Consider the following 22,548-nt stretch of genomic DNA (forward strand, 5'->3'; position numbering starts at 1 on the left):
TTTATCCTACAAAACATAACGGGAGTATAGAATTTTGTAACTCAAGTATGACAACATTTTGTGATCTCAAGTGACACAATAAAAGTAAATTATTAGAACTAGAACTGATTCATATTTGAACTAGTCCAAAAAACTAGTTTGATCATAGCTTGAACCAAAAGGGGAATAATTGATAATAATTAAATATATATATTTTTTTAAGTTTGAAAATTTCACTACCTTTCCCTTTAATTTCTCTTACAACCAAACATAGCCTACGGTATCCTTAGAAGATATTGATTGTCTTCGCAATCAGAAGGCCTTCTTCCTGTTCAATTTCTTAGGGCCCGTTTGGTATCGTTCTCCCCATTTTGCATTTTATTTTTAATTTCCTAACCAAACGTTTCGTGGTTTTTTGCCTTTTCATTTCCCTTCTTTGCTCTTCTATTTGCTTAGCTTTCTTTTCTGTCTATTTCTATCCAACCAAACACAGCTCAAATGTAAGAAGACGAAAAAGGACGTGCTTACTGTATAGTGTATACTCGTGCCCACACACAATGACACAAGTCGCACAGAAACTCTGAAAGGCTCATTTCGTTTCGTTGCTCCCGCGTTATCTCCCTCATGCTCAGGGTCTCATCTTGAAGGATTTGTCTGCTTTCTTCCTGCCACTGGAGTTAGACCACTTCGAAGCTGATTCTGCTTTCCCTACTTGGGACTCAAGTGCTTGATTTCTGAAAGTTGAAAATGAATCTTACTTGTTAGCCTTATTCAAACATCGTGATTCTCCAATGGCTTTGTCCCATCCATCGCTATTTTCTACTTGTTCCGTTTACAGATTAAATCCTCTTCTGTTCTCTCGACGCAGTCGCGGAATTCAGAGTTCTCGTTGGAATTTCAACCGTATCCGCCCTAGATTTTTTGCAGGTAATGCAACCTTCTAGTTCGTTGGCTTTGTTTTCATTTCTCCTCGATTAATTGAAACCGGTAGTGAATACATGTGTGGTTTTAGGAGTTGGAACAGGAATCAAATTTAAAACAATTTATGTTTCTGAAACATGAGCAGTAAGAGCTGAGAGCTGGCCGTCTCCCAAAACATGTATCAAGCTGTTTTTTGGTCTTTTAACTTTGTAGGTTTGAACGGGCATTGGCTCCGTCAGAACAATGTGGGGATTCATCAAACACGGAGCAAACATGCTGCAAGTTTAGAAAAAAAAAAAAAAACCCTATATTCAGGAATGTTTTCAGCTGTATATTTTTCTGGGTTTGTAGTATTGAGTCAAACATACATGGGCCAACAATTGATAAGTCTCTAGCCAATGTGATATAACCCATCAACCTTATGGAACACAGTAAAGAAACTTACTCGTGTCTTCAAAGTGATTAACATGATTCAATACTAAAAAGAATTTATCTGAAAATTTAGGGAATGATAGGATACTCATATCCCGGTTAAAAAATATTTTTGCTCAATTCAATGAGTAGCTACATTGGACAACAACTTGTCCGAGTCAGAATGTCGTGCAATTTTCGTGTCTAGAAAACGGAGAGACTTTAGAAACTGATAATAAATCATCATGAAAGGAATCCATCAATTGAAAAGATAGAACATGAACAACTTGGTGGACTTGGTCAATAGCCCCAGTGGATGACAAAAACAAGTGATTGTCCATCGTGGTGGTTTGTGCATCTAATTTTCTCACCAAGAAGGGAGTGGTTTGGTGCTGGTCAGATGGCCTAAATTGAAAGTAAGTCTGTAAGATAGAAGAATGTGATCTAGAAAGTTTTTCGCAATTTATAGCTCCAGCCTCTGATAGATTTGAGTGGCTGAATAAGATTTTGTTGATGGAAACCAATTGGTTGGGGTAAGGGAATGGCAATGATGTGGATGGTGATTTTGATCATCAGCATAAGGATACAGTAGAAAAATTACCTCCTCTTTGCACCTCCACCCCCCCCCCCCCAAAAAAAAAAGAAAAAAAAAAAGGTTAGACATTTTGCCAATTTTTGTTTTCAGGATTACGTTCGTAAAGATTGCTCCTTCAATAGAGGATATGGTTGTAATGTCCAATTGTTTTACCTACCTTTCAATAAAAAATTGGGGGGGGGGGGTTGGGAACTTTCCAATCATCTGATAAGTAGAGGGATGTGACTGCTGAAAGTGTGCTTGTTATGCAGTTGCTACTTGCTATGGTAAATCAGTTGGTCGTAAGCAGGTATTGAACTGCATTCTCTCTCTTTTAAGTGTGGGGTGGGTGTTCCCTACTATTCTTATGGACCTTCTGATTAGATGAAAAGTCCAAGCTTCGGAGTAGAAAAGCAACGTCCTTAGGAAGTTATTTCAAGATGAGGCTACATTGAAGGAAAACAGTAAACTTCCAATACGTTACCATCTTGGGCTTCAACATTTCCTCTGTTTAATGATGTTTGGCATGCTGATTGCAAGGGCTGATGATTTCAAGTTTTTAATGATGTATCCTAGCTTTTGAGTTAGGAACTGCCTTTTTTTGTTTATTTGCTTTTATTTATTTATTTATTTATTATTATTTTTTATGGTTTAAGAAACTGCTTTTTGTTAAGATCTTTATTCCTACAGGCTCTTCCATGCATTGTAACAGCCTATTGCAGTTGTTTTGGATCTCCATGTATCTGAGAAATTCTGAATGAAGCTTGCACATCTATTCATTATACCATAGGCTGATGATGATCTGAAAAGTTAGTTGTTCATCTAATATGTTTATTATATGCGAAAGATATGTACAAAAATCTTTATCACCTCCACCCATGCATGATTGGTGTACTTTCTCTGGAGTGATTCTTAGATGTTTTTAATTCTCTGTAGCAGTTCTTCCTTCTAACTGTTAATGCATTTGGCACAATTTTGATTCTCTGGACTGATTTTTTTTTTGGTTCTTTTGGAGTGGTTGAAAAGTTTTTGTTTCTCATTTACTGTAGGTATTCATTAACTCCTAGTATCACTTTTAGGAATCAAAGTGCAAGAATAACTCTACAAAGTCGGACCTTATAACCAAATGTGGCCAGATTTAAGTATTGGTATCTGGTATTGTATCGGATGGGTGATTTTAAGAGTCATATTGTATCGTATCAGAGAGACACAAGATACGTTAAAGATATGCATAAAAATGGTCAAGAAATGCATGGATGTGCTTATTATATATATAAAAATATAGTTTTGAAGCATAAAACACCTTAATATGCAATATGTAAATATATATCAATTTGATGCAAGGATTTGAGTTATTTTACCTAATTTAGTGATGCATAGCCAAAAAAAGTAAAACAATAAAGAAGTAAGAGGAAAAAAAAAGAGATTTGTAAATTTACCATTTTTTTTGCACGAATCTATTTCAATCCATGATTTGAACATTATAAGTCCCCAAAACTTGTTGAAATGGTGAAGACTAAAGTTGTTTTTTTACGTTAGATGATTTCCTTTAACTCATATTGAAAAGAAAAACAAGTTTCCAAGTCTTTCGGCTGCTCTCAGTTCGTATCTCACTCATGGTTTCTGTTTTGCAAGTTTGCGGGAGGCATTTCTTACCTTTCTCGGACTGTATTGAGCTGTATCGGTCCTGTATCGGACTGTATTGGTCAATACAAACATTTTTTTTATTTTTTAACTAAGTATTGTATCGGACTGCATCTTATCGAGACGATCGATACTGATATGATACGATACGATACGTACGGTCCGATACTTAACCCTGGTCATGGCATTGTAGTTGTCAAGGCGACTAGGTGACGGAAGGCATTGGAGGGGTGCTTCGGTGACAAGGTGCCTGCCTATGCATGCCTAAGCGTGTAGTAATGACTACATGTAATTTAGCAATGATAACTTTACATAATTATGTTTATCTGCAGCATAGAAGCCATATCAAAGTAATATGATGTAATTATGCTAGTAATAACCTAATATGAGAAAACCAATGCATAGGATATATATAAGCATTTTCATAAGAAAGACCAAGCAATAAACATAAATTGTTGTAACTTGTGAACTATCAACAAGGTGTATTGTCGCCTTGGACCTGAGAAAGAGCCTGAACCGCCTTGACAACTATGCATGGCATCATGAATGTAACTAATCTTGGTTTTTTTTTTTTGGGGGGGGGGGACATCTATAACAAAATATTAATGCTTGAAGGTGTAAACGATTTTTTTTTTTTACCTTGTCTGTAGCTAACTTTTAATCTCAACTATGTTGATTTGTGTGATTGCATTTGTTCCTAACATTTCTTTATTTCATCATATTTCAGCTGCTGCATCAGAGAATGGTGTATTTACTTCACCAGAGACTGCAAAGTCATTCGACTTTACATCTGAGGAACGGATATACAATTGGTAATTCATTCAAGGATGCTGGTTGTAACTTCTTCTGTGTCTTCATTATTTATTATCTATGAATGTGACATGGATGTAATAAAACAATCCCCTTTAAATAATTGGACCCAATAGTATGTAAACAATTTCATGCATTTGAACTTACTTCAGAGTTCAGAATAATGGCTTTCAGTATAATTCTGCACCTTCTAATAAAGAAGAAATAACAAGAATTCCCGGTATCTTGCATTGCATTGATAGCCATTGATAGGAATGGCCTTGAATTCAATTTGGTGGCTTCACCGCTGTTGACAACTCTGTTTTCACTTCTCCCTGATAGAAGCTGAAATTTTCTCATCAATATCTTAAATTTTCTTATCATGAGTAAACATTTCTTTAAACCGTCCCAAACTCCCTTAGCTGTGCTATGGAACATAAAATTTGCTACAATGGCAGGTTTCATACTCAACAACCATATAAGAAGAGTGACGCTTTCATATATCCACTCATCATAGTCTGTTGAATCTGGTGGCGGTGCGGATTAATACTTTAACTTGCCTTTAGCGTTAGTGTGGACCTTAACAGCTTGGACCCACACCAAATAATTAGAAGCCCCTGAGCTTAATAGAAGTAATGTACACATTGACATTGTCCACATGAAGCTAAGAGTCATTCATCATACCGGAAAATAAATAATTCAATTAAACTGCCGCAGGCCAAAAACTCCAAAAAATATACAGCCACAGGGAAGAAGCACGGGCAAAATTCAACCAAGAATAGTATGGGGACAATACAACATCAAGATAATGCCTTGTTAGACAAACCAAGGAAAAAGGAAGCAATAAAGCAACAACAAACCAAACTGCAAAAAAAATACAGCAACAGCTAAGACCACCAACTAGATTCAAGAATTAGAAATAGACAAGAGGACCTAACCGCAGGGAGATAATGACCTCTGATTTTTCTGAACTTCTGGGAGATTATAGATATAAGAAGAGAGCCAGGTCAGCAAAATTTCATTATAATCCGACTGCTGGATCTCAATATGTGGCAGTCACCAAAATAGTAGGTAGCCAAAAGCTGTAGAAAAGACAGATCTGGTAGCCAAGAACAGATAATCAATCTTCCACATTATGATCACAATACTGTTTGTAGGATATTACAGAAGGTAGAAGCATCATTCACTACCAACAGCAACTGCGCAGAGTGGAGAGAAAAAATATTTTGTGCAGGGACAGGGCAGAAATCATTGTGCAGTAATAGATAATATTCTTCAGGTGTAAGTATCAACCTTCATCAGTAGACTATACGAAACCCAAGTTCTTCATATTCTATCAATTAGGGTTTCACAAAGAATAAGGCAGCATAGGTAGTACATACGACAAGGAGAAACAGTGCTGGTTACAGCTCTGATACCATGTAACAAATCCAGGAGCTGAAATCAGTACCTGTGAAAGTAGACTAGTGGAGAGAGAAGAGAAAAGAAGGGAAGAGAAGGAGAGAAAAAGAAGAGGTGCCGCAAGAGAGAAAATCTCATATTTTGAATAACTCTTCAAACAGTGAGTCACCACTTTACTTATAAAGTAAAATGTTACACATAAGTTTTTCTAATCAGAAAAATATAGGACAGAAATACCCCCTATGGTATAGAGACCTTTAAAAATATGTATATAGAGCAAAGCACCTTCAACCTGCTACAGTGCAGGGATAGCTTTACCACTGAATCCATGAAATAGATTGAAAATGCAGGAGTCTTTCTTAAATTTGAAGCATTTTCATGCTAATGCTCGCATTTCAACCGAATGAGAAAAAAGTATTCATGCCAGAATGTGGACTTCAACTTAAAAAGGTAAAGTGACAGGGAAGAAATATAAAGATATTTTTTTTTTGACATTATTTTATATTATGCAACAGGCGGGATTTAATATTTAATTGTTTAGTACAAGGAAAAAGCATGTTGGTCGTTTTTCTGTCTAGAAGGCCTAGTGAAACTTTTCCTATTGGCCACAGAGATGTGGATCATAAGAACTGATGGTTGCAAAATATAGCTTGAGCCAATTCATACAAATATTGGCCCAAAAACTATTTCATTTCTTTCGAGCTTATGTCTCTATGTTAGCTCAAACCTGGTAAATCCTAGATTTCAGTTTGACCTCATTTTTGGTGTTTGGAAATATAAATATTTGGTAAATGCAGGAAATGTGTTGACATTTAATCTGTAGTTACTTCCTCTAGCTAGTTGTTTGGTGCCATAAGTGCATTTGACATTTAAACCACTAGCGTAATTCTTCTTGTCAGCTCTTAGGTGGCATGAATGCGTGAGTGCTTCTGTTTATGTATGGAGTTCCCTGTAATTGCACGCATTTGTCATGTGCCTGTGTCTGGGATAGTGTGGGCATGCATACATGTGACTTTTGGAAGAACTATCATGCTTCTGTAAAAATTTAAAGTTCTTTCATAGATGATTTAACTGAAAATGACATTGACAAATGAGTAGTTTTTCCAAAAAATGTTTTAACCGAAATCCGTCAGCGTCTTTAATATGATTGAATGTGGATTTCAGGTGGGAGTCTCAAGGGTATTTCAAACCAAGCTTCGTCCGAGGAGGAGATCCTTTTGTGGTTCCAATGCCACCTCCTAATGTTACTGGATCATTGCATATGGGGCATGCAATGTTTGTGACTCTTGAGGTTGGAGAACAACTTGCTGATTTTCCTACAAAGTCTTTGGGGAGTGCTCAAGTGGATTATATTTGTAACAAGCTGGGCATGATTAACATCTATGCTCCAGCTTGAGGGGGAGTGTAAATAGAGACCTACTAGTAGGGGTGTTTTTGTGTTCTTTTTATGTTTTTTGGACTGTTATTCCAGTTCTGCCCTTCACTTGTGCTTTCATTTCAAGTAGAGATAATTAGGATTAGGATTATCAATTTTTGTATACACATTATTTTCTTAATTAGTGTTAGTCTATTAAAAAGTGAAGGTTATCTGGAGGGAGACGCCCACGGCTAATAGACAACAATAATAATTAGGCAAGACCTACCCTTATGGAAATGGAATACACCACCTCAGAAAGGAGTACTACTCACAAAACATAGCCTAAGCAGATAATCCCCCCCACCCCCCTTTTGCCAAATCCTAAGCCAACTCATTTGCAGCACTGAAATCCTATCAAAAAGAACAATTTAATCTTGGAGTTTAGTGTTGAATGATTCTGATGAGATGTGCAAACCTCCAAGGCTCCTCAGTTGAACTAGACATCCTGGTTGTGACACTTGCATAATCACCTTCCACAATGATCTAACATAACTTCTCTGGAGGAAAATCTAGACCAATTCTCAGTGATGACAGTTTTTCACTGGTAGAATCTTCTTCTGGAGTTGGACTTGAGTAGGCTTTAACCATGGAACTTCAGGCAGTCTCATGGAACCTCCCCTCTCCTCCACTTGAAGCACATGGACTCCCAAGAGAGCAGCCATCATAGTTTAGCTTTACAGGTGCGTCAAGAAGTGGCTGTCATATAGGGTCCACTATATCCACTCTCATCATTGGAAAAACCAAAGGCTCCCTATAGAAATCATCCCTCCCCCCTACCTTGGTTGATGCCTCTGGAGGACTCACCTTTAGCCTGATGAGAAACCTTCGTACTATTCAATCATTCACCACCTGAACCTCCACATTGCAAAAGAATCTCACATTTTCCTCCTTCCAGCTTCCACAAACACCAAAAAGAAGTAAAGAAAAGTCCTATCTGCAAGTGTTTTCCGGTGTGATAACACTACAACCAATCAACCCCTGCCACATCATCAGGACTTTTGCAAGTCAGGACTTTTTTATGAGTAATGACTTTGATGCTTGCTATTTTTCTGCTCCAAACTTGTTGAGACTTTTCTCCAACTTCTTGAAAGACTTAATTTCATGATGCTAGCTAGTTAAAGAAAACAGAAGAAGACCATCATTGCTCATTTCTTAATCACCTCAGCTGTCTTTAATTCAGTATCAATAACTTTCATACCTCCACTGGAGGATTCAATTTCCTCAAGGACATTGCCAGAAGGCGAATACTCATCCTTGCTAATCTCCTCCAACTATTAGAATGCTTGAATGGATTATTATATGAGTACACATTATGAGCTTAATTTGTTCATGGATCCATGGTTTAAAGTATCTCCGATACCGGTACTTTAATCCTTGTATGGATCTCATGTAGTTAATTAATTAATTTTTGGTGCTCAGTAGTTATAATGGAAGTATTTATTGCATTTTCGATCTACAATGTCAATTAATTTGCATTAGCATTTTCCTTGATGACTTCACTCCTTATTCCTAAGTGCTGGTTATATTTCCAGGACATTATGGTTAGGTACCATCGTATGAAGGGAAGACCCACACTTTGGATTCCAGGAACTGATCATGCTGGTATAGCAACTCAGGTGTGTTTTATTGAAATAGAAAGACACTGGTTCTGGTCTTAGCATTTCTGTTTCTAGTTACATTATCTATTGTTCTTTCAGAATCTGTTTGCATCTACTAAGTCCTAAAAAGATTTTTTCTTCCAGTTCCAATGTTTTGCCAAGGAAACTCATGGCTTTGTATTTCTTGTCGTTTTGTCAAGGACTGCTGTGTCTTTTATTCCAGCGTTTGTGAAAGAAAAATTCTTTGTATTTTCTTGGTTTTTGGAAATTTTTGTACACTTACATGGATGCCACTCTTTTCAACTCAAATGAGATTTGATGGCTTGGTTAAACTACTTTATTGTTTCCATGGTAAACTTATTTTCGCTAAATTGTGAAGGGAAATTCAAGGACAGGAAAAATGGAGTCCATTGTAATTTTAAAGCAGTTATCAACAAGAAGGGACATTAATTCTGATAATTTTTTTCTTCACAAGTAATATCTCTTAATTTCATCCTTGAATATGGCAATATATTCTTCAAATATTGGTTGAGAATAATATGATCCCTTCTCCAAGAAACATTAATTTCCACAGAAATGAGCTCTTTTGGTACATGGTGATGCCAAGAGCCATTTTGATGCTTAAGAAAATATCTCCTAAAGAGGGTTCATCTATAACAATCGGTTCATGGAAACATAGACAGTACATTCCAGTCTCTTTCTCCTATGAGTATACAGACTGAAAAACTTTAGCTTTCTTAGTTTTATATGTGGCAAAAGTGTTTCTTAAGCATCGTAGAAAAGCATCTATATGGGCAGCTAATGGGAGGTTATTTGTGCCATGTGGAGTACGGTTGCCCAATCCACCCATTGGATAGTTTGGCACACCTTGGATTACCCGCATGTCAAACTTGTGACCGACCATGTATTGAACTTTTCCTCTTGTAGTTGCAAAATAGTATGGTTCATAAATTATGTCAGAGTGATACATCAGAACTACATGTATATTCTCTTATACCTTCATTAAATAAGGGAACACCCGGTGCACGAGGCTCCCACATGTGTGAGGTAGGGGGGTGGAGAACTACACAGCCTTACCCCGAGAACGTCCAGCCTTACCCCGAGAACGTCGAGAGGCTGTTTCGATTGCTTGACCACCAGGTCGCAACATTCGTCCCTTACCATTGGACCAAGCGCTCTATACATGCTCATACAAAAAGTGTACATGTATCTTTCTATATTATGTCATACCAGTTGATGCCAAAGTGGTCGTCTCAATCCCATTGAACTTCTTACTTGATCAAAGTGTGGCACTGTATTTTGAAGAATATTGATTAGAAATTTCAAATAACCATTTTACTAAAAATGGATTTCTAGAGGATACTGTAATTTGGTGGAACTAGAAGTGCTATTTTTTTTTGGATGAATATCTAGAAGTGTTGTCATATGGAAGCGATATTCTTCCTTGCTCTTAGGGTCTTCTTATAAAATACTCATTATATTCCTATCTCATTTAGAAAGAGCATTTAGTCAGTTTTATGCACCATGGTATGTATATATTTTAAATTAACCCTGTTCCCAAACCCCCACCCCGAAGAAGTCCTCCCACCAATTCAGCACCCTGGCATTCCTTTCCTTCAATACACACCAGTAGAATGCAAAAGGATAATCTTTCCTCTATTTTTCTTGCGATTCTCAGAGGTGTAATGATTTTTGGAGTCGTAGACACATCGGATTTGTATGATATTTGGTCCAGGCTTCAATATGTTGCCAAAATTGTTGGTTAACCGGTTAACTAAACTGTTATGTATATGTTACAGTGGCGCGTAGATGGGGGGTTCCAATTCATGGCATTATGGAACCCTGCTTCCTTACTGTTATATCGTTTTTCTGGGAGGCATTGAAAGTTGTAATTTTTTAATGGATTTTACATTGCCTGGACACTGAGCTGGAGTTTACGTTCAGCATATATTAAAGTTCAAAACTGCCCCTTTTCTTTTCCTTTCTTTCCCTATTTTTTGGTGTGGTACTTGAGTGCTTCATACATAAGCTGAAGCCATATCTGAAATTTTTTGCTTTAAAAAAAAGGCTTCCCTTTTGAAATATTTTTTCTTTATAGGAACACCTTTTTGATGCCTGACGGTGCTAATATGTTACTCTTTCAGTTGGTTGTGGAGAGAATGCTTGCCTCTGAAGGAATAAAAAGGGCTGAACTAAGTAGGGATGAGTTCACAAGAAGAGTTTGGGAGTGGAAAGAGAAGTAGGTTTTTGTGCCATACTCCTCTTAGTCTTCTTTCTCTTGGAATTAGTATTTTGATATTGCTTATGCCTTCTTTATGTTTGAATATTACTCCGCTTGTCAATATCATACTTGGCCAGTTATTTCATCTTTTGTTTCCCTTATAATTTTTAGCTGCTTATTTCAATCGCTTCATGCTTGGAGCTTTGTGTGCCTCAGTATTCCTAGACAAAGATCACATTTTCTTTTGGTTTTGCATATCTGGATTATTTTGCATTGTATTTTCATAAATCAATATCACTGCATTAGGTATTTTAGCTAAGCTTCTTTCTGTAGCCTTTTGATTTAGATTAATGGAAACTTTTATTTATGAAATATGACCACATAGTCTGTGATCCCTTTCTCTATCATGCTTGTCAAGTATTTTGTGCTGGCCAGCTGTTTCTTATTAGCTTTATCCTTATGATTGTGTCATAACCTTGATGTTAGGATGTGGTTACAACTTACAAATGAGTAAGTACTACCAAACCCAGAATATGGGCTTGGAACCTTCGACCTATATAGGTAAAGATCTCAGATAAATACCAAATTGCTAGTTGTGGGCACAGATTTCACATGCATGGTTTGAGGACTCGGCTTTGGGCATGGTTTCGGCCAGGCTCGAAACTGAGATTTGGCGAGATCTCGCCGAAACCATGTATTTTTTTTTGGTAGTAAGGCTTGGGGTTGGGTTTCGGTAGCCATATGGCCAAGTTAGGTCTTGAAACTTGTTATCTGACCTATTTTAGGCCTTCTAAATACAATGGAAACATTAGTTTGAAAAAAATCAAACCCAAAATGATACATCTACTTTGGACCATATGTTGGTATTTTACGCTATATATGATGTCTACCCTAGGCTATTCCACACAATTTTAAGTACTACTGGGACGCATATAAATGATATAATTCAAGTGAAAAACGGTTCTGTGAGGCCATAAATTGGCCAACAGTGTCCAATCTATCGGTTCTGCTTGTCTTTGGCGATCTCGTTTTCTCTCTTCTCTCCATCTTCTTCTTCTTCTCCCTTACACTCGATCTCTTTTCTTGTATTGGTTATCTGATTCTGGTAAGGTTACAGACTTTTATCTGCTTCTCTATTTCAGGTATGGTGGAGCCATTACAAATCAGATTCGGAGACTTGGAGCATCTTGTGATTGGACAAGGGAGCATTTCACCCTTGACGAGCAGCTAAGTCGTAAGATAGTTTTCTATCCAATCTGTCTTTTTAGCTAGTTAATAAGAGCATGCTTACGTTGGCCCTAGCTTTAGTTTGTTATGTTGAAATTTCATTCTGACTTTGAAAGAACATTTATACAATGATTCCTATCTAAAATTTTCTTATAACCGCTTGGCTTCCCTCTTCCAATTGGATATTCTCTTCTGCCTCCGCTTGGTCCTTTGTCCGCTCCCCTTCCCCGCCTATTCTTTGGCGTAGACTTGTTTGGTTTAAAGGGCATTTCCCTTGTCAGAGTTTCACACTCTGGCGTTGCTTGTCCGGGTGCCTTCCCACCCAAGCCTTTCTCATCCATCGCCAGATCCCCGTCAATCCTACCTACTGCCTTTGCCCTTCGGGCAACAAGGACATTCCGCACCTATTCTTCTCCTACCCCTTTTCCAATCAAGTTTGGAAATTTGTCCTTTCCAAATGTTGGCCTTCTGGAAGACCCATCCTCCCCTTTGACAGAGAATGTATCTGGGTCGACATGTGCTTCTTTGGTTTGACCATCTGTGACACTATTGGACAACTTGCTTTTTGTGCTTTGATCAGCCACTTTTGGATGGAACATAACATCCGTAGATGGACCCCCAAATATCGATCTCCGGATAAGATTTGGAAAGCTTTCTACTTTGATGTTGCTTCCAAAGCCCATATCCTCCATTCCCTCCATAACCACCCAGTCCCTAACTCCCTAAGAAACTCCCACATCATCACCTCTTGGAACCTTTAGTTTAACCTTACCCAGCCCCCTTGACCGCCGCGCCCTCCCTCGTTTGGTTTTGTCTTGGTCGTGCCCGCATCAGCATTGGTTTCATTTTGACTATTCTTGCTGTTTCTGTATTGTGGTCTCATTGTATTTTTTGAGCTCCTCCCGTGGCTGCTCTTGTTGGCTTTTGCCTCCTTCCCCCCTGCTCCTCCCTTGTATATTCTTCTCCTCTTGGTAATGAATTATTTATTCATCCAATTTTTTTTTTTCTTATAACCTTCAAAAAATGTTAATGAGATGGATTAAATTGGTTTCACAGAATTTGGAATTTCTGATAGCTTGTCATTTCTTAGAAGAAACATTTTGACAGACTCTTTGTGCTTGATCTGGTATGTGGCGTTGCTTTTCTTTCTCCATATTTATCAGGGCTGTCCTTTCCCTCTATGACATGCCTTTCCATATGTCATCTTTTTTATTTTCTTTTCCTCATTGAAAAAGTTTTATACAATCCTCCCCCTCCCCCATCAACCCCACCCCCCACCCCTCACCCAAAAAAAAAGGGTCTTGCCTTCTGAAACTATTAGAACCACATGCTTCTTCACAAATGGTTATCATATTGGGTATAACTTTTATTGAGTACACTATCTTTGTGGTCTGAAGTCACTTATCTAATGATTGCAGGAGCTGTAGTTGAGGCCTTTATTAGGCTTCATGACAAAGGCCTGATATATCAAGGTATGTACTTGAGCATCGTGGACAGATTGATCATGTAGCAGTTGATATTTGAGAAAGGCCTAATATGTCAATGATGTACTTTGGGGTCTTTGTTTTTAAGGTATTCGGATCATAAATGAGACCGCACACATCAAGGTTTGTTTAGGCCTTTTAATGTTTCATCTGGAAAGAAAAATGAAACAAAATGATGCAGGAGCATCTTGGCTAAACCTTTTTGGTGCTAGCCTGCTACATACAGTTAACTGTTTTCCGACTGAACGCCAAGATCATGTGGCACCACACTGTTTGTGATCCCCATTGTATGAGAAAGGCCTAATAAAGAAATATATTTTTCTTTCAGGGTCTTATATGGTCAACTGGTCTCCGAGTCTTCAGACAGCAGTCTCTGACTTGGTATGTTTTGTGGATATCTGCATTGCTATTTCTGTAAAGTGTAGACTCTATGTATTTTTGGGTCCTAGTGTATGATGCATATCTTTTTTCTCTCTCCTTTTCTTTTTGTGCATAGGAAGTAGAATATTCTGAAGAGCTTGGTACTTTATATTATGTCAAGTATCGTGTTGCTGGAGGTTCAAGGTAATTTTAACTTTTCTCATGTCCTCCCTTTTTCTTGTAATATTTGTAAGTTCCTTGCATATACTTTGACTAATACGGATCCTCACTATCTATCGTATCATTTGATTTGATAATCACTTAAATTTGAAGTCTGCATATGCAATTTTTATTCGTTTACGTATTGGTATGATGTAGGACCAAATCCTATGTTATCCGCAGTTCTGCAATGGAAAATATGCTCAACATCCCTGTTAATGTAATGGGAGTAGTTATCTGCTGTTCTGCAAAGAAAAGAAACAAACAGATTTGTTCTTTCATTCAGGGAAAGGATTTTGAGATACTGTTTTAAAGGGAGAAACTAAGATAATAGTTGAAATAGGATTATAATTGTAACTTGAAAGCATTACTTGCCTGAGTTAGAGTTTGACTCGACTTAGAAAGCCTATCAATGTTTTGGGGTTGCTGGAGTCAATCTGGGACCAAGTTATTGTCTTATAGAGTCATAAAATTGAAAAAAAATTGGAGTTGCAGTTAATTTTTTTTCAAAGCGAATGACATTTTCTACAGGCACAACCAAGGATTAAAGTATCGGTATTGGTCGGTCAAAATTAAGATACGTATCGGAGGGTATCGTATCGTATCGGAGATATGCTAAAGATACGCACATAAATTGATAGGGAACACATTTTTATACACTTTTGCATAAAAAAAACAGTTAAAAAAAGCTATATATAACATGTAGAATACATAAATACTTAAGTAGAGGGTATCATATTGAGACAAATGTATTGAGTTGAAAATGTCCAAAATGATGAGGTTTCTTACAGTTTTTTCTTTCCTCATTGCCATTGTCACTGTGATAAGTGCCATGAAGAGTGTCATGATAGTTCAAATCCTTGGCTAGGACCTTCTTCTTCAATAGGAGCAACTAAGATGATGTTCTGCACTTGTCGAATATAGGCGCAATATTAACCCTAGTCGAAATATTTATGGTAGTGGGTTTCCCATTCATTGTAGGATCTTCTATACTGCTCAGAAGTGGCTAATGTTGGTCCTGCATAAGTCCCATATCCATAGCCTGAAGAAGAACCTGAAGATACATGGTGTCCATGTCCGGATGGGGAACTAGCATGATCTGAACTTCTGTACTGCTCTGGATTGGGAAATAATTGTCCTGCATAAGTCCTATATCCATAGCCTGAAGATGCATGTGAAGATACATGGTGTCCATGTCCGGATGAGGAACCAGCGGGATTTGAACTAATGCTCATTGACTCCGTGCTACTCATCAATGCATCAGTAGCACTCGGATTGTGGGATTGCCTACCCGTCCGACTATAAGACTATGGTTGTATGCGAGCACTATGATGACTATCTTGGGTTGCATGTGTAAATGCAACCTCCTTTGTGAAATGTACCGGTACATAAGTTTGGCCACCACCACCACCACCACCACCACCACTGCCACCACATTCATCATCTTCATCATCATCACTATATGGTTGTCTTAATGATAATGATTATGATCATCACTATCTGGTTGAGTTACACTATATGTAGCACCTGTTCTCGTCCTCGTCCTCCTAATATCGCCATCATTGGAGCTATCATCATCCTCTTGCATAGCTGATGGTGCTTGGGTTTCATTATCAACAATATTTTTAAAATCTTCATTTATATCTCTAATGAGGTCCTCTATAATGGGATCAGGTGTGGTTTCTCGTCGATTTTCAGATAATTTGTCCAACACTAAAACATTTTCAGTGTCCTCAATCCATCCCCTAACTGGATCTTCCTCGTCGAGTATGTGGGTGATGTCAATTGGGTTGACATCAATATCATCCCCTGATTTCTCCAATTCTAAATATTTCATCTTCAATTTCATGTTGTAGTGCACATACACTAGCTTGTCTAGCTTCTCATAACTCAGACGATTCCGAGGTTTGGTGTGTATCAATCCGAACGTACTCTAGTTACGTTCGCAGCCACTTGAGGATGCCATGCATGATAATATTTTCATTGCGATTGGCCTCAAGTTTGAAGTGCTCCATCCATAGTTCATCCACCAATCAGCTGTACAAAGATAATTGCAACATTAGGCGTTTGAAATAAATTTGAAATACAAGGATAGTTGATCAAGCCTAAATTACCAGGGCGTTGTGTTCCTCTAGCATGAATAGCTAAATGATCAGCAAACCTATTAGTGGCCTCCCGGAAGTACTTCACCTATAAATGTGTTAACATATTAATATGCCACTCAATGTATTAAATATTAATCAATGATTCAATATGTAAGTTTAGTAGATTACTAACCTCTTCAACTGTATCTTTAGCCGAATCAATATTAGGAGCTAACTTGTTGATAACATCCTTCAAAGATTCCATCAAATCTTTCCTAAACCTTAAATTGTTCTTGTAGTGCAGATCCGGATTCAAATAATAGGCTGCACATTGACATTGTTATATATTACTCATTGTTAATGATTAAGTATATTAAATTACTAATAAAGTCAGTTATAAATTTAATTGAGAAAATACCTGCCCGATGAAGGTCTTGAACCAAATTTTCCCATTGACGATTTATAATCTTCAAAAATGCCTTAAATGACTTTGGGTTCACCTCATCAACTTTAAGTATCACAAATAGTGGTTGCATAATCTTAGTAAATCGGTATATCCTTTCCCAAAACTTTGTTGAGGTGATTAGGTCTTGAATAGCTTTTCCAATTTCAGTGGTTGCATATCTACTACTGAACCACTCATTAGAGGTGAATGACTTAACTAGCCTTTCCTTCCATTTTTGAATACTATCAAGTGCAATATAATTTGTTGCAAACCTTGTTGCTACGGGCCTCACCAAGTCACCTTTTGTGTACTTTCTCATCAATGCCAACCCCCAACTGTGATTGTAGATGAAGTTGGTGATCATCTTGGCATCAGAAACCAATATGTGCACTTTGTTTATTTCACCAATGTCCTTGAACATCAAATCAATACAATGGACTGCACAAGGTATCCAGTATAGGGTGGGATATTTCAGCATAAGTAAAATACCAGCCTTTTTGAAATTGGAGTATTATCAGTCACAACCTGGACAACATTATCTGGCCCAACTTCCTGAACAACTTCATCCATTAATTTAAACAAATACATTGAGTTCTTGATATCTAAGGATGCGTTGAAAGACTTAGGAAATATTGTTTTCCCATCACAATATATTAGAAAAGTGATGATGGACATCCTCGTCGGTCCACTCCACCCATCACACATGATGGTCACTCCATATTCAGGCCACTTGTATTTAAACTCTTCAATGTATTCATCCACCTCTTTCACAATAACATCTAAGTATGGCCCTGTAATTTCATGGGGTGTGGGTGGCTTCACATTTTTCCCACATGTCTGAATCTCCTTGACCATAGCCTTGAAGTACGGATCTTTAGCTTTGTGAGGTGGAATCATAAAACTATGGAACCACCTAGAGATTACTTTCTCAATTTTCTTACTCAATTTTTTTGGTTGCAAAGCCTCTTCAATCCTTTGTTGTCCTTCATCATGATGTTTGTATGGTGCATCTCTCATATGTCTAATTTCTGGGCTTCTTTTCCCCTTACCTCTACCACTGGAGGCAAATTTATCAAACATGCCCTTCACAGTGCCTCCGATATCGACACTTGGATGACTTCCAGAGCCAGAACCTTGTTCATAAATCATTGGGCCACCACGCCTAGGTTCTACAGATTGACTTCTTCTCAGCTGTTCTACTATCCATTGTTTTTCTTTTGCTTCCTCAAAATATGCATCGCTTGTGCAAGCTGTTGATCTTCATCCTCTTCCTCCATATCGGATCCTTCATAATCCTCATGATCCCTTAGATTCTCAACCAATCTATCTTCTTCAACAACTTTTTTTGCTTTATCTCTACTTCCCCTTAAGTGCTTCCTTATTGCTTTGCTTATTTCATCTGGGCACTTGGTACATTTGGCAACATTAGAAAATCCTCCAGCCATATGTTGTTTATGTCTGGTAATTCCACCTCCTAGGTGGATAGTATCACAATAATTGCATTTTGTCCACAACCTATTGCCTTGTACTTTCTCGGCTATAGCCTATCCAATATCCTTAGACCGTTTTTTAGGCGCCATCTCTCTACAAAGATACATAATGAAACTTAATATGCATATTTATTGATTTAGTATTTAGTAAATAATAGTATTTTTTTAGAAACTAAAATGAGATGCATCCAAAGAAAAAAAAGACTTTTTTGTATTTTTCCTAATTTACATAAACTTGAAATGCACACTTTCTTTGGAAAAAATTGTGCATCTAATTTCACATCATGGTCATTGGCCAAATAAATTATATATATATATATATATATATATTTTAAACTAAAATGAACTGAATTTTCTAATTTTTTTAGTATTTTTCTTAAATTTTAATTAATTTTTGAAATAAAAAAATAAAAAAATACAAACTATTTAAAAAAATTAATTTTTTTTTATAGAAGTTGTAGATTAATTGTTTTTAAAAAACATATAAAAAATCAACTTAGTGTGGACCAATATATTTGAGTAGATCTAAGAAAAAAAAATATTTGAAAGCCTCACTTTTTTGGGGGAAAAATGTGGTTTTCATTTGAAATCATGTATTTAGTAATTATAAGTTATGACATTATTTTTAAGAGTTAAATGAACTAAATTTTCTAAAAAAAATATATATAATTTTTTGTATTTTTCTTTTTTTTAAATTAATTTTGGAATAAAAAAATTGTAAAAATACATTTTTTTGAGAAAAATCAAAATTTTTCATGGAAGTTGTAGAACACTTGTTTTTACATAACATATAAAAAATCTAAACATTTTTAACCATTGAGCATGAGTAGATCTAAGAAATTTGAAAAAAATTGAAACCCTCATTTTCTTTTGAAAAAAGTGTGTGAATCCTTATAAATCCAATGATTTCATGTAATAATGATGCACAAAATGTGATTTTAAGTATGATGAACCTTAGATTTGTAAAAAAACTTGAAAATCTAAGGTTAAAGTTGAAAAAAGTGAGTAAAAGTTCAAAAACTTACTATTCAAGACTTTCAAGTTCAAGGTTTTTTTTGGACTATGCTTTTCTCCTTGCTTGAACCATTCACTTCCACAATGTTTCCTTTAATCTACCATTGGAGTCTCTAAAAAAGTGTGTGAATCAAAGGGGAAGAAAGAAGAGAAATGTAGAAAACTGTTGGTAAATGGTAAGAGAGTTTGAAGTGTTTGTTTGAACAAAAAAAGGCCCATTCCACACTTAAGTAGTCGTATCATACCGTATCGGTACGTATCGATACGATACTGTGTGATACAGTACGATATGTACTGATACTCATTGATACGTACCGATACTCACAGGAATTTTTATGTTTCAAAAGTTCGTATTGTGGAGTATCGTACGTATCGTACCGTATCGGTACGATACGATACGGACGATACATCGATACACAGAGGGTCCAAAAATTCCCTGTAGCGTATCTGTTTGTATCGTGCCAATGCCTACAGATACCGATACATATCGGCCGATACTGCACGATACGCATCGATACTTAAAACCCTTGGGCACAACTTGTCAATCCTAAAATAATGACCATTACTCTACTAATACCAAAGTAAATACCTGAGTGTCCTCAATTAGCGGTGCATAGGTTTTCATTTTTGGGGTAATACAGATGTAGTCTCAATTGTAAGTTTAACCTTTATGCTTTTGAGAAATGAATATAAATCTTCTTGCTCCTCTTTAAAAAGAAAAGAAGAAGAAAATGCCTTTATTTTGGATGATGAAGAAGAAAAATACTTGGTTACATGTGTCTAGCATATGAATTGCTTCCAATTCAGTTATGCAATCTATTGATGTGATCTAAAAAGGCAAAACAATCCAGATCTTAAAAAGGCAAACCAGTCCATGTTGTATTTGTTTCTTAGCTTCCATAATTTTATTCTTAGGTTTAAAACCATATATTCTTTCAAAATATTGACTAGGTTGATTGTTGAATTTTGAAAAACCCAAATCAAGCATTCAATCATGATTAAGATATTCTAGCATATCCCCCATTTCAATAATGAAAATGAAAATTAGTGCAATGTTTTTGACTTAAAATAAAATTTGTGATGAAAATTCAAATTAAAACTCAGGGTTTGGCATTAATTGCTGTTGGTGTACATGTCTTGTATTCCATCACAGTTTAATCCAGGGAGTACTGGTGCAGATACCTCGATAGGCAGGACGGCGGTCCCATTGATAGTGAAGGAGGATCTGATCTCACTGAGGACGTAGGCTATTTGTAGCGAGGGTTTCTTTCTCAATAATGCAAGCAATACTAAGAGGTGTGAGGACGAGCGTTGTAACCCTGTTCTCCATTGATAGTGAAGCAGGATCTCATCTCACCGAGGACGTAGGCAATCTTGCCAAACCTCGTAAATCTGTGTGTATTGCTTGTTCATGTTTTTCCATTATCTTCTGCATCGTTTTAGGGTTGCGTTTCTACAAAGTGCACTATATACCTTATTAACTGGTTGGATACATAAAATTCTGTTAGTTGGATACCTTATTAAGTATATGCTAGTTACTTAAGGGGTGTTTTGGGTGTTTTTTTTTTTTTTGGATGATAGATAATATATAAAATAGGAAAAGGGGGGGGGGGAGATATACAAACCGGAGGAGCTGAATGATACAACCCTATTAGGCAGGGGAAGGGGAGCATAAAATAGATTGAGGGAGTTTGTTTCTAGGGGAGTCCACAACTGTCCTATAGGGGAGAGAGCCAAGCTTGGAGGAGACGTCAAAATAGATGGCCTTCCAAATCTTATCAAAAGATATAGAGTTGGAAGTCCATCTATAAAGGTTTCGCTCCAACCAGACATGGGAGATAGCATCCTTGAACGCCAGCTTACCGGCTGTGTCATAAATAGAATTACCAGAGAAGGTCATATCTATCCAATTCCATTCTCTCTGAAGAGGAAGGGGGAGTCTCCGAGCAGGCCGGCATTTGGTGAGGACGGATTTCCAAATGCGGGAGGAGAAGGGGCAATCAAAGAAGAGATAATTGGTATCTTCAATACCATTCCAACAGAGGCAACAAGCCGGGCAGATAGGAATATTGTGATAGATGAGGAAGGATTGAGTAAGGAGGCAATTTGAGGGAGTTCTCCAGACAGTGAGGCTATGACAAGGATGTGGCCACGATACCAGACAACCTTGTGCCAGGGGACAATAGGGTTGGGGGATCAGGAGTGGTTCCAAGCCGAGGAGGAGGAGAAGCAATCCTAACGGGAAGGGGACCAGATAATTCTATCAGCACCAGAAGAGGGGGAAGGAATGGAGTTGATGGAATGCTAGATGTTAGAAAGCGAGAGGATATTGGGGATGGACCAGGAAGCATTGGAGATGATTGAGGAGACTGAGGTAGATCTAGGGATACTAGAGTAGACCACTCTATGGCTCACAATCAGGAAAGCACTCTTGTTGGATGCCAGTTGTCAAGTCAGAGGGAGGTATTCGATTTGATGGCAGCCGATGCATGGGGTCTGGCAAGGAGGATCTTACGTCACACCCAAGAGGAGTTGGGTTTGATGTTGCAAGTCTAGAGGGAGTCATTGTGGAGGAGGGAAGAGTAGACCCACTACACCCAGATTCCCAGATGTTTGGAGACCACTTTTCAGGCCACCTTGAGGATGGTAGCGGAGTTGACATCCTTGATACGCCTAATGCCAAGGCCTCCTTCACCCTTGGGAAGGCAAATGGAGGACCAGTGGATGGGGTGGAGAAATATGGGATAATCGAAACCTTTTAATAAGGAGGAGCAGAAGAGGGATTCAATGGATTTGGTGATGGGTTTGGGAAGCTGGAAGACTCTTGACCAAAAAATATATGAGGATTGGAGCACCGATCAGATGAGAACCAAGAGACCCGCATAACAACAACGTGCCTTTCTAGAGTTGAAGCCCCTTACGGATTAGCATAGAGGCACAGTGATGAGTAGTAAGCCTGGAGGTGATAAGGGGGAGACCAAAGTACTTAACATGGCTGAGTGCTAATGGAGAATCCAGTGAGCTCAAGGAAACGAGCTTTTGAGGAATCAGAGGCACCTGCTAGAAAGAGATGGAACTTGAGCAGATTAATGTGGAGGCCCGAGAGGGACTCGAAGAGATGGAGAGAAGCCATGATGGAAGAAATGGAGCCCTCATCAGCTTTTGAGAAAATCATAATATCATCAGCAAAAGCTAATTGGGTTAGATTAGAAGCTTTGCATTTGGGGATGGGGGAGCTGAGTAGATTATCAGTTTGGGATTGGATGGATC

The 22,548-nt window shown here is 37.6% G+C and overlaps 1 protein-coding gene across 1 annotated transcript in view; it reads left to right on the forward strand.

The window, feature by feature from the left end:
• Window positions 1–528: 528 nt before the first annotated feature.
• Window positions 529–22,548, forward strand: part of LOC122094770 (valine--tRNA ligase, chloroplastic/mitochondrial 2) — a 163,315-nt gene continuing 141,295 nt past the window's right edge. Inside the window, exons 1-9 of the mRNA XM_042665373.1 lie at window positions 529–906; window positions 4,257–4,341; window positions 6,884–7,010; window positions 8,669–8,752; window positions 10,879–10,973; window positions 12,098–12,189; window positions 13,601–13,654; window positions 13,995–14,047; window positions 14,163–14,230. Of these exons, the coding sequence (XP_042521307.1) occupies window positions 771–906; window positions 4,257–4,341; window positions 6,884–7,010; window positions 8,669–8,752; window positions 10,879–10,973; window positions 12,098–12,189; window positions 13,601–13,654; window positions 13,995–14,047; window positions 14,163–14,230 (794 nt within the window). The 5' untranslated portion in view covers window positions 529–770. The remainder of the gene's footprint in view (window positions 907–4,256; window positions 4,342–6,883; window positions 7,011–8,668; window positions 8,753–10,878; window positions 10,974–12,097; window positions 12,190–13,600; window positions 13,655–13,994; window positions 14,048–14,162; window positions 14,231–22,548) is intronic.

Source organism: Macadamia integrifolia, chromosome 12 (genome assembly GCF_013358625.1).
Source record: "Macadamia integrifolia cultivar HAES 741 chromosome 12, SCU_Mint_v3, whole genome shotgun sequence".
Lineage (NCBI taxonomy): Eukaryota > Viridiplantae > Streptophyta > Magnoliopsida > Proteales > Proteaceae > Macadamia > Macadamia integrifolia.